This window comes from Salmo salar, chromosome ssa17 (genome assembly GCF_905237065.1).
Source record: "Salmo salar chromosome ssa17, Ssal_v3.1, whole genome shotgun sequence".
Taxonomy (NCBI): Eukaryota; Metazoa; Chordata; class Actinopteri; order Salmoniformes; family Salmonidae; genus Salmo; species Salmo salar.
The window spans coordinates 2,522,031-2,537,463 of NC_059458.1; the positions used below are offsets into that span (position 1 = coordinate 2,522,031).

The 15,433-nt window shown below is 42.5% G+C and overlaps 1 protein-coding gene across 3 annotated transcripts in view; it reads right to left on the reverse strand.

Annotated features, from left to right (window-relative positions):
* Window positions 1-11,780, reverse strand: part of LOC106561266 (transcription factor Maf) — a 118,219-nt gene extending 106,439 nt beyond the window's left edge. For all 3 annotated transcript variants that reach the window (XR_006759956.1, XM_045698710.1, XM_014125025.2), the window contains exons 1-2: window positions 10,431-11,780; window positions 2,038-2,111 (exon numbers count right to left, since the gene is read on the reverse strand). Coding sequence is in view for 2 of the 3 variants with exons in the window: in XM_045698710.1 (XP_045554666.1) it covers window positions 2,084-2,111; window positions 10,431-11,470 (1,068 nt within the window). In the remaining variant the exon portion in view is untranslated. The remainder of the gene's footprint in view (window positions 1-2,037; window positions 2,112-10,430) is intronic.
* Window positions 11,781-15,433: the final 3,653 nt, after the last annotated feature.

The window sequence follows — 15,433 nt, forward strand, 5'->3', positions numbered from 1 at the left end:
AAAATGTAAATACCATTCATATGTACACTGAGTGTACAAAACATTAGGAACACCTTCCTAATATTGAGTTGAACCTCCTTTGCCCTCAGAATAGCCTCAATTTGTCGGGGCATGGACTTCAAGGTGTCAAAAGCGTTCCACATGGATCAAATCCAATCATATGTTATTTGTCACATGCGCCGAATTCAACAGGTGTAGACCTTACAGTGAAATGCCTACCTACAAGCCCTTAACCAACAATGCTTTAAAAGTTAGAAGAACATTTTTAAAACAAGTGTTAAGATAAAAATAGAAAATAAAAGGTAAAAACGTATTAAACAGCAACACTAAAATAAGAATAGCGAGGCTATATACAGGGGGTACCAGTAAAGAGTCAATGTGCGGGGGCACCGGTTAGTCGAGGTAATTGAGGTAATACGTACATGTAGGTAGAGTTAAAGTGACTATATATAGATAATAAACAGAGAGTAGCAGCAGCATAAAAGAGGGGTCTGGGTAGCCATTTGATTAGCTGTTCAGGAGTCTTATGGCTTGGGGGTAGAAGCTGTTAAGAAGCCTTTTGGACCTAGACTTGGCGCTCCGGTACCGCTTGCCGTGCGGTAGCAGAGAGAACAGTCTATGACTAGGGTGGCTGGAGTATTTCACAATTTTTAAGGCCTTACTCTGACACCGCCTAGTATAGAGGTCCTGGATGGCAGGAAGCTTGGCCCCAGTCATGTACTGGGCCATACGCACTACCCTCTGTGATGCCTTGCGGTCGGAGGCCGAGCAGTTGCCACACCAGGCAGTGAAGCAACCAGTCAGGATGCCCTCGATGGTGCAGCTGTAGAACCTTTTGAGGATCTGAGGACCCATGCCAAATCTTTTCAGTCTCCTGAGGTGAAATAGGCTTTGTCGTGCCCTCTTCACGACTGTCTTGGTGTGTTTGGACCATGATAGTTTGTTGGAGATGTGGACACCAAGCAACTTTAAGCTCTCAACCTGTTTCACTACAGCCCCGTCGATGAGAATGGGGGCGTGCTCGGTCCTCCTTTTCCTGTAGTCCACAATCATCTCCTTTGTCTTGATCACGTTGAGGGAGAGGTTCTTGTTCTGGCACCACACGGTCAGGTCTCTGACTTCCTCCCTATAGTCTGTCTCATCGTTGTCAGTGATCAGGCCTACCACTGTTGCATCATCGGCAAACTTGATGATGGTGTTGGAGTCGTGCCTGGCCATGCAGTCATGAGTGAACAGGGAGTACAGGAGGGGACTGAGCACGCACCTCTGAGGGCCCCCGTGTTGAGGATCAGCGTCTCGGATGTGTTGTTCCCTACCCTTACCACCTGGGGGCGGCCCATCAGGAAGTCCAGGATCCAGTTGCAGAGAGAGGTGTTTAGTTGTTGATCTGTGGATCTGTTGGGGCGGTATGCACATTGGAGTGGGTCTAGGGTTTCTGGGATAATGGTGTTGATGTGAGCCATGACCAGCCTTTCAAAGCACTTCATGGCTACAGATGTGAGTGCTCTGGGTCGGTAGTCATTTAGGCAGGTTACCTTAGTCATGCTGGCCCATGTTGACACCAATGCTTCCCACAGTTGTGTCAAATTGGCTGGTGGACCATTCTTGATACACATGGGAAACTGTTGAGCGGGAAAAACCCAGCAGCGTTTCAGTTCTTGACATACTCAAACCAGTGAATATTTTGTCTTGCCCATTATCCTTCTGAATGGCATACATACACAATCCATGTCTCAATTGTCTCAAGGCTTCAAAAGCATTCTTTAACCTGTCTCCTCCCCTTCATCTACACTGATTGAAGTGGGTTTAACAGGTGACATCAATAAGGGATCATAGCTATGTCATGGAAAGAGCAGGTGTTCATAATGTTTTGTACACTCAGTGTATATCCTTCAGTATAAATGTACAATTGAACATAAAATGCTAAATACCTGTATTTGTTTAACAAGTATTACAAATAGCAACAATAAACAAACAATAAAAAACTATGGTGAGCAGTGAACTGAAGAGGAGAAGGAATGAGGTGGCTGACATTACCTCAGACTCCAGGTCAAGGGTCATGTGCAGGGTTCAGGGGTCACTATCACAGATGGAGGAACTTTCTCGACGTCCTGAGGATAGTGATAATAAACGGAAGGATTAAAACACAGTAAAAAAGGGCAGAACATTGTTTCACTAAAACACGCACTGAACTTCTGTAAAAAGGAGAAAGTGAATAAGGGAAAGAAAGAGAAAAAGAGAGAGAGAGAGAGAGAGCGAGAGCGAGAGAGCAAGATGGGAACAACCCACAACCTGAACACTTGCTCTATAGACTAGAGGTGCAGTAGCCTACTAAGTCCTGTTATGTGGTAATGTGTGCTGATCAGTGTGAAGCTGACCCGAGCCGTGGAAACGAATGTTTATTTTCAGATCTCGGGAAGATGAATAAGCCATAGGTAGATATAATCAAGAACAACATGTGAACAAACACGTGCATGCACACACTGGTGTGGGATATGCCTGCTGGCAGCATTTCAAGGAAACATAAACACACAGAGAAGGCTAGGACATGGCACAAGTGTGTGAGGTCAGGGTCTTTCCCAGGTACAGATAAAGGAGAGAGTAGGAGAGGAGAAAGGAGGAGAGAGACGGAGGAAGAGCTGTACAACACTGAGTCACATTGTCTGGCTGGAGATCAATGTCTGTTAGACTGGCTCAGAGAGAGAGAGGGGAGAGACCTAATTTGCAAGGTTTTATTTAGTTGGATACTTAAGCAATAATGCCCGAGGAGGTGTGGTGTATGGACAATATACCACGGCTAAGGGCTGTTCTTATGCACGATGCAACACAGAGTGCCTGGATAAAGCCCTTAGCCGTGGTATATTGGCCATATATCACAAACTCCAGAGGCGCCTTATTGCTATTATAAACTGGTTACCAACGTAAAAATAAACCACTCATTTTATAAAAACATTTTTTAAATATTATTTAGTTTCAGTTTCAGTGTTAGGGACAGAAAGCATGCATGGGAGGCAAGGAGCCATTTGGGTTGTTAAGTTTTCTGTGTTTTTTGGGATGTCACTTCTTGCAACTGGGAGGGGGGGGGCAGTAATACATAAGGTACTGGGTCAGGTCATAGGTTAGGTTAGCCCTTCCATGTCCAATTTGATTAGCTGACGTGATTTGGTGAAGTGTGAAATGCTCTATCTAGAAACAATTGATCATTGATTGCGATACGGTTTTGGAAACCTTGAACACTCAACTTAATTATCATCCAAAAATAACTTTACAATTACAAAAGATATGCTGTTTTACCACAGATTTCCACTGAGATTGTTGGTATAATAGAGCTTCGAGCCAACAGGTTTATTTTGATCCTTTCCAAGTTCACATGAGCTCAGGAAGTGCAACATAAAACACCTCCGTGGGAATCTGCATTAAAACGCTGCACAGTAAGTTCATATTTTGGATTTGTAAAATCATTTTGCGGTGATATGAAAGTAGAATTTCCAAAAACGTCTTGCACAAAGTGATTATTAACAGTTCAACAGAGCATCGGGACAGCTGTACACATTAACCCCACTGTGGTCAATTATTTAAATGAGAACCCTACTGTATGTCTGTATGGCCTTAGGTTCTCCAGAGCTAAGATTAAGCTAGGTTAGGTTTAAATTAGAAAGTCAATCTCAATGTGACTTGGTGGAAGGAAACTCTCTCTGGTCCAGGTTTACACCAATTAAATACTGTGTGTGTCTATGTGTTAATAATAGCATAAATGATTTAAACAGAAGCAGCTTTCATACTGCATACAGAAATTATTGCAGCAAAAATAACCTAAATGAGGAGGTGGATTCAACTTTTGCTCTGTTACTGTTACGTAAAGCAAGACCATGAATATGCAAGCAGAGGAATTTAACTTGAAAAACTGGTCGTTCAGGTGATCTCAGATTTCTTCATAACAATGCGTATACTGAATTCAATGCATTGTAATAAAGGGAGAAAGTGATCTGCTCATGCATATTGTCTACACTGAACACTAAATAGATAAACAGACTGGATTAATGGATGCCTGTATAGACTCTCACCGCAAGGTCAAATAAAAGACACAATGCTGGATATTGACGTTCTAACACACGCACTTAGTCACACACCAGCACATGCGCGTGTACTTACACACACGCACGCACACATACATGCACGCACACACACACACACACACACACACAAAATACACAGACATCCCTTCTGCCATTAATAAAGGCATTAAAGTGAAGTACATAATAATGATTCAAATGTCAATAACAATACATTTCAAAATGATTTCCCATTGTTGACCTCAGAGAGAAAGTCCAATATTATGACAGGAAACAACTGCATTATCTGTAATAATCCAATCATTGGGCATAGTAGAAATGATTGCAGTTCACGAGTCAATAAGGTGGGACAGAGAATGGAATTACACTTCATGCTGATTAAATTAATCCTAATATAATCCTAGCAAACCCGGGAACATTTCAAGAACATTAGCTAAGATTCCCATTAAGTTCTAGTTAGTGTTTTATTTTATATTTGGATGTTCTCCTAACAAACATTTTCCCAGCAAACCAGAATTAGTTCTGTGAAAGTTCCCTGAACACTCGTTAGGTTGCGGCAAATGTTCTCGTAACACAAAAACTGTCCAGTCGTGTTGATAATTATACAATGTCAGTATAAAACATTTGCCTGATGTTGCAAGAATGTTCCCAGAACACATTTCATCTGTTCTTTAAAAAGGTGCCCAGAATGTTTCATTAGGTTGTGGAAACAGTCTGATGGGAACATTGTGGGGACATCACAGAAGATGAACTGTCCAGTTGTGCTGGTGATTATACAATGTTCTTTTAGGTTGCAAAAAACATTCACCTGATGTCACAAGAACGTTCCCAGAACACATTTTTATGTTCTTTAAAAGTTCTTAAAACATTTATTTAGATTGTGGGAACATTGTGGGGATATAATTACAGATAGGTTCCCAAAACAATAAAATTATCCAGTTGTGCACCCTGATGTTTGTATCAGGGTGCACAAGACATTCCTTTGATGCTGCAAGAATGTTGACGGAACAGCCTTTCTGAGTTCTTTAAAGGTTCCCAGAACATTTAATTAGGTTGAAGGAAAAGTGTGGGTACATTACAAGAGACAGGTTCCCAAAGCACAAAATATGCTCAGTTCTGATGACATTCATACAATGTTTAAATTAGCTTGTGCAGGACATTTCTTTATGTTGTAAAAAAATTACACACACACACACACACACACACACACACACACACACACACACACACACACACACACACACACACACACACACACACACACACACACACACACACACACACACACACACACACACACACTTACTTCAATAGATAAACAAAACACAGACTCTGCTATAGGGGCTTAGCACCAAGTTCGCACCTTGCCTATACACTGAGTGTACAAAACATTAGGAACACTTTCCTAATATTGAGTTGCACTTGTTTTTGCCTTCGGAACAGCCTAAATTCATCTGGCCATGAATTCTACAAGGTGACGAAAGCATTCCACAGGAATGCTGGCCCCTGATGACTCCAATGCTTCCCACATTTGTGTTAAATTAGGTGGATATCCTTTGGGTAGTGGACCAATCTTGATACACACAGAAAACTGTTGAATGTGAAAAACCCAGCAGCGCTGCAGTTCTTGACACACTCAAACTGGTGCGCCCGGCACCTATTACCAAACCCATTCAAAGGCATCTTTTGTCTTTCCCATTCACCATCTGAATGGCACACATACACAAGCCATGTCTCAATCCAGCCAACTTGAGACAAGTGTGGGAAGAATTGGAGTCAACATGGGACAGCATTCCTGTGGAATGCTTTCGACACCTTGTAGTCCATGCCCTGATGAATTGAGGCAGTTCTGAGGGTAAAAGATGGTGCAACTCAATGTTAGGAAGGTGTTCCTAATGTTTTGTGCACTCAGTGTAGATTGATGATCATGTCACCCTTCTCATTGTTTTATTTTTATATTAAAAATATATGTTTATGTGTACATTTTTGCCAGCCCACCCAACTCAAAAATGGTCCAGACCATCTGGCATTTGCCAGAATTTCCAGATGGCCAAGCCGCCCCTGGAAACAGACACATGCGCCACATGCTAGATTCTCCCTTTTGAAAAACTGTCCTGTGCAGCTGTAACATTGTCAGGCACGTGCACAGATAAGGCTCTATCTGTGCAGAGCACATGTCCCTTTGCCATTCCAGTATTGAAAGTGCCTTTTTGGGTGGTGGTATAATTTATTTTTAAACATTTGTTGTCATTGTTGTTCGGAACCCACTGCCCGCAAGTCGTCTTCAAGTTCGCTACCTCCACCCTGTCCCTTGGTTGCGCCTGTTGATCTTGCCCTGTACGGAGCTCGCTCGCGAGTCGCGCCCAGTTGCATCTTTTCAAGTCTGCCCTGTACGAAGATTTCACGCTCCGGGTCACCAAACATGCATGGCTTGAGAGATGCAGTTACCGGCCGAGTGTGTGTAGCTAGATACCTAGTTTAAATATTATCAGTACTGCCACAGCAGCATACCACTAATTAACACTTGATAACACTTGATTTAGCCTCCATCATCATCATCAATATTTGGTCTGCTTGGCTGATACGCGCTGCAGAGAGAGAACGACAGAGAGGTAAATTACAATCAGTAAAAGAAATTGAGCTAGCTAACTAGCAGATTTACATCAATCATCAGCATCAATACCCTCTTTTCCCCATGTCAATAATGTCTTTAGGAGGTACTGTAACTATACTGAATAAAAATATAAACGCAACATGCAACAATTTATACGATTTTACTGAGTTACAGATCATTTAAGGAAATCAGACAATTGAAATAAATAAATTAGGCCCTAATTAATGGATTTCACATGACTGGGAATACCAATATGCATCTGTTGGTCACAGATACCTTAAAAAAGGCAGCGTGACACATCTCCTTCGCAGAGAGTTGATTAGGCTGTTGATTGTGGCCTGTGGAATGTTAGCTCACTCATCTTCGATGGCTTTTGAAGTTTCTGGATATTGGCGGCAACTGGAACATGCTGTCATTCACATAGATCCAGAACATCCCAAACATGCTCAATGGGTGATATGTCTGGTGATTATGCAGGCCAACTGGGACATTTTCAGCTTTGTTTCAGAACATTCAATTCTCTGGCAACAGCTCTTGTGGACATTCCTACAGTCAGCATGCCTATTGTATCCTCCCTCAACTTGAGACATGTGGCATTGTGTTGAGTGACAAAACTGCACATTTTAGAGAGGCCTTTTACTGTCCCCAACACAAGGTGCACCTGTGTAATGATTATGCTGTTTAATCAGTTTATTGATATGCCACACCTGTCAGGTGGATGGATTATCTTGGCAAAGGAGAAATGCTCACTAACAGGCATGTAAACAATTTTGTGCACAACATTTGAGAGAAATAAGCTTTTTGTGCATATGGACATTTTCTGAGATATTTTATTTCATCTCATGAAACATGGGACCAACAATTGACATGTTGCTACAGAGGCATTTGGTATGTTATGAATTTCGAGATATTCATCATGAAAGTATTTATTTTTCAAGAGGGGGCTTTTTCCCATTTGGTAGTCTATTTCAAATTCCAGTATCGAACGAAGAAATAGAAGACTGGTCATGGGGCGGCAGGTAGCCTAGCGGTTAAGCGCGTGGGGTCAATAACCGAAACGTCGCCTGTTCGAATCCCCAACTAGCTAGTTATCACTGGTGACCTGGCTGGAAAAATCTGTCGATAAGCAAGGATCTTAATCCCAATTACTCCTCTGGATAAGAGCGTCTGCTAAATGTCATGAAATGGAACCAACCATTTCGAGGGGACCGTTCACCGTCCGATACCATCATTTCCCTTTTCTACACTGCCCTAATATGTACACCATAAGAAAACAATGAGCGATTTGCATTCTCAAAATAGGATTTCATAATTTTTTTTAAAATGTAGTTGTAGGCTACCCTCTGCGCATCAAGTAGGCTAGACTAATTCCCTTTCAATTGACCTGAGGCAAATAGGGTCCGTTTTTATTGAACTAAATAAAATATGCCAGTTATCTCCATGCCATATTTAGAATTAAACTTTTGAGTTGAAGGGTTCAGAGTCGAGTTTTTAGACTGCTACCGAGCACAGAGCAAAAGTGTGCTTCAAAATAATGATTAACAAAAGTGGACCTGGAATGGGGACCTGCGTCCGGCGTCATGTGAAGTGTGCTTAAAACAATCAGCATGTGTAGCCTAGTAGTCTAAATAAAGTGGAATATTTATTTCGGACTGTTGTATTTCTCTTGAGAAAGCAAGCAACAGGTGAAATTATTTCTGCACAACACAGCGGAAGATGCACAACATAGAAGAGATAAACACAAAACGTTATTAGGCCTACAGCTTCTAGAAAATCATAAAGTGAATGTAGGCTTTTCTAAGCAACAAACATTTGTTTTGCTTTAGGCCTATATTGTCCTCCTAAGATGTGGGTACAGTATAGCCTACAGCAGAGCGTGAGGCAAAACATCTAGGCCTATTGAGATTACAAGACAGGTCTAAAACGAAAACACAGCAATTAGACCTATCCCCGAACGCTATTATGAATTTAATTTTACCCTGAGAATTAGGCCTAATTTAGCCTTATCCACGACAATATTAGGCTAATAAAACCGGTGATAAAGTCAGCATTACAATAATTTGAACATTCATGAATAATAACATAAATGAAAGCTAAGTTTCCATTGTAGATATTCCATTTTAAACATGTAGCTCAAGATAATAGTCGCGGACTGTGTTGTCCAAACAATATGTGGTGACATTTTATAGAGCAACATTAAGTTATTGAACATCACATTAATATTTTCCAATTTTAGTTCCCAATCGTTTTCTGATCGGTTAAGACCCACGGCGTTGCGGGTAACATGCGTGCAATAGTTCCAACAATTCCATAATATTCATAGAAGGACACCTTCAGATGAAGGGATTTCTCCTCCTCTTATTGGTGAATCGTGATAACACTTTAGATAAAGTCAAACTGAAGCTTCACCTGATTTAAGAGCATGCATTTATCAAAGACAAGACAAGAAAAGAAGAAAGAAAACCATTGAGTGCATTTGGACAAAACTGATATAAAAGTAGGTTTATATTTAATCAAAATATTCTTACAATATTCAAAAGAAAAAGCAACCTGTTGTGTGACGAGATAACATTATATTGTCTGAATATTTACTGAACTAAAAATATGCTCTTTGGAATTATAAAGGAATCCACAGGAATCCAGAAGTACAAAATGCCTATAGATTTAAAAATATAGTGGGCTACACACACTGAAAGCAAGACGGTATAGAACACAACGCACTCCATTCCAGAGACGATATAATTCCAAATGTCCTGTCTGTCTTTCTCCAGACATACTGTATAAGCCGAGCTGACAAGTGAAAGGTATGCATCAGCAGGTTTGTGTGTATAGAGAGTGATGCTCGATGTCAGACGGTACGGCGAGACGTGAGGAGAGGAGGAGAGGTGAGTTAAGACCGATGGATGATGAAGTCCCTCAAACGTTTTGGCCCAAATCACCAACAAAGTGATGAGTTTAAACTATACAATGTATAAAACGGGTTCCACGAAATCTTCACAACAATAGTAAAAGAACAGCAAATACCGGACATGACCCACATGGTTGGTTTAGGATGGGTTATAACCCTAACTCTAACCCCTCAATTCAACCCTAGACCTCGAAGCCAGTTCCACTGCCTTTTTCATTGTGCCCCTCTAATCAGGGATTTATTTCGACCTGGGACGCCAGGTGGGTGCAATTAATTATCAGGTAGAATAGAAAACCAGAAAGTTTACGGACCTAGTGTAAGAGTTGAATTAAATACCCCTAGTGTACGCCATAGGCTACTGTTTGAATGCTCAAAACATGAACAACATTGATAATATGAGAATGTGGCAAATTATACAAAGAAGACAGGCTGAAACATCTAAATATTTAAGTTACCTTTCAGTTCAATTTGACTACATTTACTTTAGGCCCTAAATGAAAGCCTATTGAGAAAGGTTTGGATGCACAGATACTTAATGATTATTGTACACTTTTGCGGGAGATGTCAAACGAAACAAACCGCACACATGTTTTCTTTGTACTTCTTAAAATAGCAACAAAATAACGACGGTAAAACGAATGAGATGCATTGAGGATATTTAACTACCTAACCCCATTCTCACAAAATGTAAAAAAAAAAACAACCAAAAGGTGTTATTTATATCTTTGCCATGCCACAACTTTACGCACAGAAACTTTACACAGCTGACAAAATGTAAGACAGTTTATTTTCCTCTTTTAAACAGTTGTACTATTTTTGACGCCGTAAAACTCACATGAAAAACTCTGGGGACGAGGGGGTGTTGTCGGGTCCGTTTTCCCTGCAGCCGTTGGTGATAAGCTTCTCGTACTTGTCCTTGTATGCGTCCCGCTCCCTGGCCAGGCGCGATATCTCCGCCTTGAGGTGGTCCACCTGCTGGATCAGCTGCGTCTTCTCGCCCTCCAGAACATGTCTCTGCTGGACCCGCTTGTAGCGGCAGGACTGGGCATAGCCTCTGTTCTTTAGGGTCCTCCTCTTCTGTTTCAGCCGGATCACCTCCTCCTTGCTGACCCCGCGCAGTTGTCGGTTCAGCTCCCGTACTGACATGGTCACCAGCTGGTCGTCCGAAAACCGGTCGTCCAGGTCCAGGTGTCCTATGTGCTGGTGGCTGCCTGCCGAACTGGCGTTGGACGGGACGCCGGTGGAGGGGTGGTGTCCCCCGGCGTGGTGGTGGTGGTGGTGATGGTGATGGGGACCTCCGTTCTGCGCGGCCGCTGCAGCGATAACAGCGGATACCACAGCGGCTGCTGAGCCCATCTCCTCCCCGGCCATGCCGCCTCCTGCCCCGGCCACACTGGCGAACTGCTGCCCTCTAGCATAGCCATCGAAGGACTGGAGATGGTGGCTGCTGCTGATCAGCGCCTCTACCGCGTCTTCGGGGCTGAAGCCCAGCGCTTCGGGATTCAGCTGCTGTTGGTAGCCGCTCATCCAGTAGAAATCCTCCAGGTGAGCCTTCTGCTCGCTCCCGGAGCCCGGGCTGGGCGCCGAAAAGCTTGGGGAAGGGGGAACCGAGCTGCAAGGCGTGCTCATCGGGGTGGAAGACAAGGATCCCCCGGCGATCAGGCGGCTGCACTGGCTGATGCTGCGATCCGGCTCCACCGGCTCCTTTTTCACTTCAAACTTCATCAGATCGAAGTCATTAACATATTCCATGGCCAGGGGACTGGTGGGCAGGTCGGAGTTGCTCATTGCCAGTTCTGATGCCATCCTGCTGCTGCTGAAAGCAGTCCTCCAAAGGGGCTGAGCAGCACCTGTCAAAGCGGGCTGCTGTGACATACACTGAGCCAGCTTGATTTCTTTATTTATTTTATCTTCCAAAAAATGGAGAGAAAAAACACAAGGGTTTCTAGCCTAATTGCGCAGCGCACGTTTTTTTTGTTATTTTTTTTCTCTCTCTTTATGCAGTCTCTGCACAGACGCACCAGAGCAGCTCGTGCGTCTCTCTCTCCTCTGTTTTCTCCCCCTCTTTCTCCTTGTCTGAGCGCAGTTCTGTGTGTTTCTAACATTTAACACTTCATGCCTTATTTTAGGATTAGTGCGCCAAGTTGAAGGAGGTTCACGTGTCGTGTCACAGGCAAATTCTTGCCTTGTAGAGAAGGAAAGAAAAGAACTCCACTCCAGGCTTGACGGAGAGAGTGTTTTTTTAAAGCCATCAATCCCTGCAGAGGAATTCAAACGCCTTGCTGAATTTTATAGGCGTCCTAACATCAGGGCTCTGGGCTCAAATATAAGATTTGTACTCACAGCCAATGAGCTATCTCGCTTTGAGGGGTAATTAGCATAATAGGCATAATAGTAGAACATCCAACATTTTGGAAACTCTGGGAGCCCTCTCTGGAATGCAGAATAAAGACAGTAAAAACAAAACAAAGAAACACCACATAGTCTATTGGTTATAACGACTTTCAATGAATGGTAAATATGTTCATCCCATTTGTTTGAATAAAGTTGGGCTACCTACATAGGCTATATAAGCGAGTAAAGCTACATATAAAAAGCAAGTTAATAGTATATTAGCTACCTTATGAATAGGGTATAGATATAGCCTACGATACCATTTTGTCAGCATAATAACAAAAAGGCATAGGCTATGTTTTTAAAACATTGGGGTTGTAGGGCCTAAAACGTAGGTTATCCAATTGCTTATAACATATCGAAGAAGGTTAGTTAAGTAGTAGTAACACCATTAGTGTTGAGTGTAATTATTTCATTGTGGAAAGATGGAGGTAGATGAAGGTAAACACTTCGCTTACCGTGGAACATTTACCAGCCAAAGTGGCCTAATTTCTCTTAGTCTATGCGTGTATAAAAAGCTAATTCAGAGCTATTTAATAGGCTCTGACCTAATGGACATGCTCAATTATGTTTACTACGTTCTTCTGATACCACTTCAATTTGGGTGGCGTTCCCCTGCTCAGACGTTGCATGCATCAACCAATGGTTACGTGCCACGTCATCGGCTGTGTCACCGACTGACTGATTGCTGTAACATATGATGTGGTTAGCTGATACGTGCAATACCTATCAAGGCGTTGTAAGATCTGGCAGGCGTCAGCAACAGCTGGGAAGGGAACGCGCCTATTCTCTTGTAGCAGTTCTTGATCAGTGAAGTCATTGAACGTGGACTCGTGTTGTCGATATGGTTATAAAAGCATGGGACCGGCTATGTGAGTGAGTGGCTGTTAGCAAACCCAACAGCGCCACCCTTTGGAATGAGACAGTAGGCCTAGGTCAGTCAGTAGTTACGACACGTGTTACGATCCCCTCTGCTTTTTGATACTTTGTACAATGATAAAACATATAGAGGGATCTGCATAAATAATGCACATTTTCGAGCCCCTGTATGTGAGAGCATACATTTCTGATTTTAAAATAAGAAAGACGAAAAACAAGGTAAGAACACACTGAAGATGGTGCATGGTCATACTGTAGGACTAGGACTTTAGTGTTATATATGTCACTTTCACTATAAGCTCTTTATAACACACTCCATCAAATACTTCTCTGCCTCTTAGCTCCAATATGGAGTAATCTTCAATAGAGCCTGTTTCCCTTCTAATGAACAGAACAGACATAGTAGGCTTCTCCCCTCCTCCCTCCTTCCTCCCTCCCTCCTTCCTCCCTCCTTCCTCCCTCTATACCGCAGGAGTGGTGGCACATAAGAACAAACCATGAAGAGGGTTATCCTCGGAGGAGATGAGAGTAAATAACGCATCTCTCTGTAGAGCATGTCACACGGGAAAGCAACATCTAGAAATCCAACACCTCCAGCAGCACAGCACCAAGTCCCCTGTGCCTCAACACAAGTAGATATTCTCCTGGTCCCTGTGACTGTTCATGGGGACTTAGCGCTAAACACAGAGGATGTTTTATTCATTAAAACACAAAACAGAGTAGGCTCTCTGAGGAGGAGTCTCTGATGGGTTGAATAAATATCAGAGGAGAGGTGTCCCTTCTAATTCCACTTGCTGCTGCTGCTGCTGCTGCTGCCGCTGTGTAAACACATAGTCATTATTAGTCAATAGAAGAACTAGAAAGTGTAATTGCGGTGAATCTCTGTCAATTAAGTGAGGCTATGAAACAGTCAAACACATTTTTAAACACATGTCATTTAGACAATAACATGCTCATATGATCAAAATTATATTTCTTTATCCAAGTTGTTTTGTACTACGCAGTATTGAATACATTAGTAATAATGCACATTTTGTTTTAATGCATTAGTGGGCATTTTATTATTTTTTTTCCAATAATGTACATTAGCCTATTCATAATGTTGCTGATAATGCATGGACCACACAAAGTTATAATATAAGATTTCCTTGTTTTCGAATTGTTTTCTAAAAAGCCATAGATAGTCCTATAGATCTGCTAGGGCCTAGGCCATGGTATTTTCTCTAGCCTGCAATCAACAGTATCCAGTTGTTTCACTGTTGTTTCACTTCACTGATTCAGTTTGGACCTGCTCCAATAGAAGGGTAATCGGACTGTCTAAAATGTAGCCTGTCTAATCGGTGTCCTCTCAGAAACTATGCATGTGTTTATCAGAAACTCTGGGCAGGTTTAACCCAAATACCCATAGTGTTAATGAGAGATGATGTGACCTTTCACCCCAGGAGAACACTAATGTATCCTGGGTAAAAGTACCCAGTGTTCCATTCAGGGCTGGCCTGTGATGTACTGTTAGTGTGACCTATTAATTATTATATCCATTACCAGGCTCTCCTGATTGTATGACTTATGTTCCACGTCATATGGAACCCCTTTTTATTTTTAAGTAAGCTTATGTTACGGACTTGCTTGCTTGCTTAGCCAGTATCACTTCCCCTGATTCGGCTCATAACTGGCTGGAACTCAGGACCTCTTCTTTGCTAACACATGTAACTGCCCTCCTTGACAACGTTCCAACGGGTTGAGCCACCCAAAAGTTACCAATTTCTTATGAGATGGGGTGTGGGGTGGGGATGTAGCCAATCACGGATGAGTCATCTGAAAAAACAATCTCTGTGTTGATTTTGAAGTACCCTTTATTAAGGCAGAAAACTCAGTGTAACTTCAATAAACCCACATTAAAAGGGTCAAACTGAAGTTGCTACATCCATTTTTGGACGTAATTATAAACTCAGCAAAAAAAGAAACATCCCTTTTTTAGGACCCTGTCTTTCAAAGATAAATCGAAAAAATCCAAATAACTTCACAGATCTACATTGTAAAGGGTTTAAACACTGTTTCCCATGCTTATTCAATGAACCATAAACAACTAATGAACGTGCACCTGTGGAACGGTTGTTAAGACACTAACAGCTTACAGACGGTAGGCAATTAAGGTCACAGTTATGAAAACTTAGGACACTAAAGAGGCCTTTCTACTGACTGAAAAACACCAATAGAAAGATGCCCAGGGTCCCTGCTCATCTGTGTGAACACGCCTTAGGCATGCTGCAAGGAGGCATGAGGACTGCAGATGTGGCCAGGGCAATAAATTGCAATGTCCGTACTGTGAGACGCCTAAGACAGCGCTACAGGGAGACAGGACGGACAGCCGATTGTCCTCACAGTGGCAGACCACGTGTAACAACACCTGCACAGGATCAGTACATCCGAACATCACACCTGCCGGACAGGTACAGGATGGCAACAACAACTGCCCGAGTTAAACCAGGAACGCACAATCCCTCCATTAGTGCTCAGACTGTCCGCAATAGGCTGAGAGAGGCTGGACTAAGGGCTTGTAGGCCT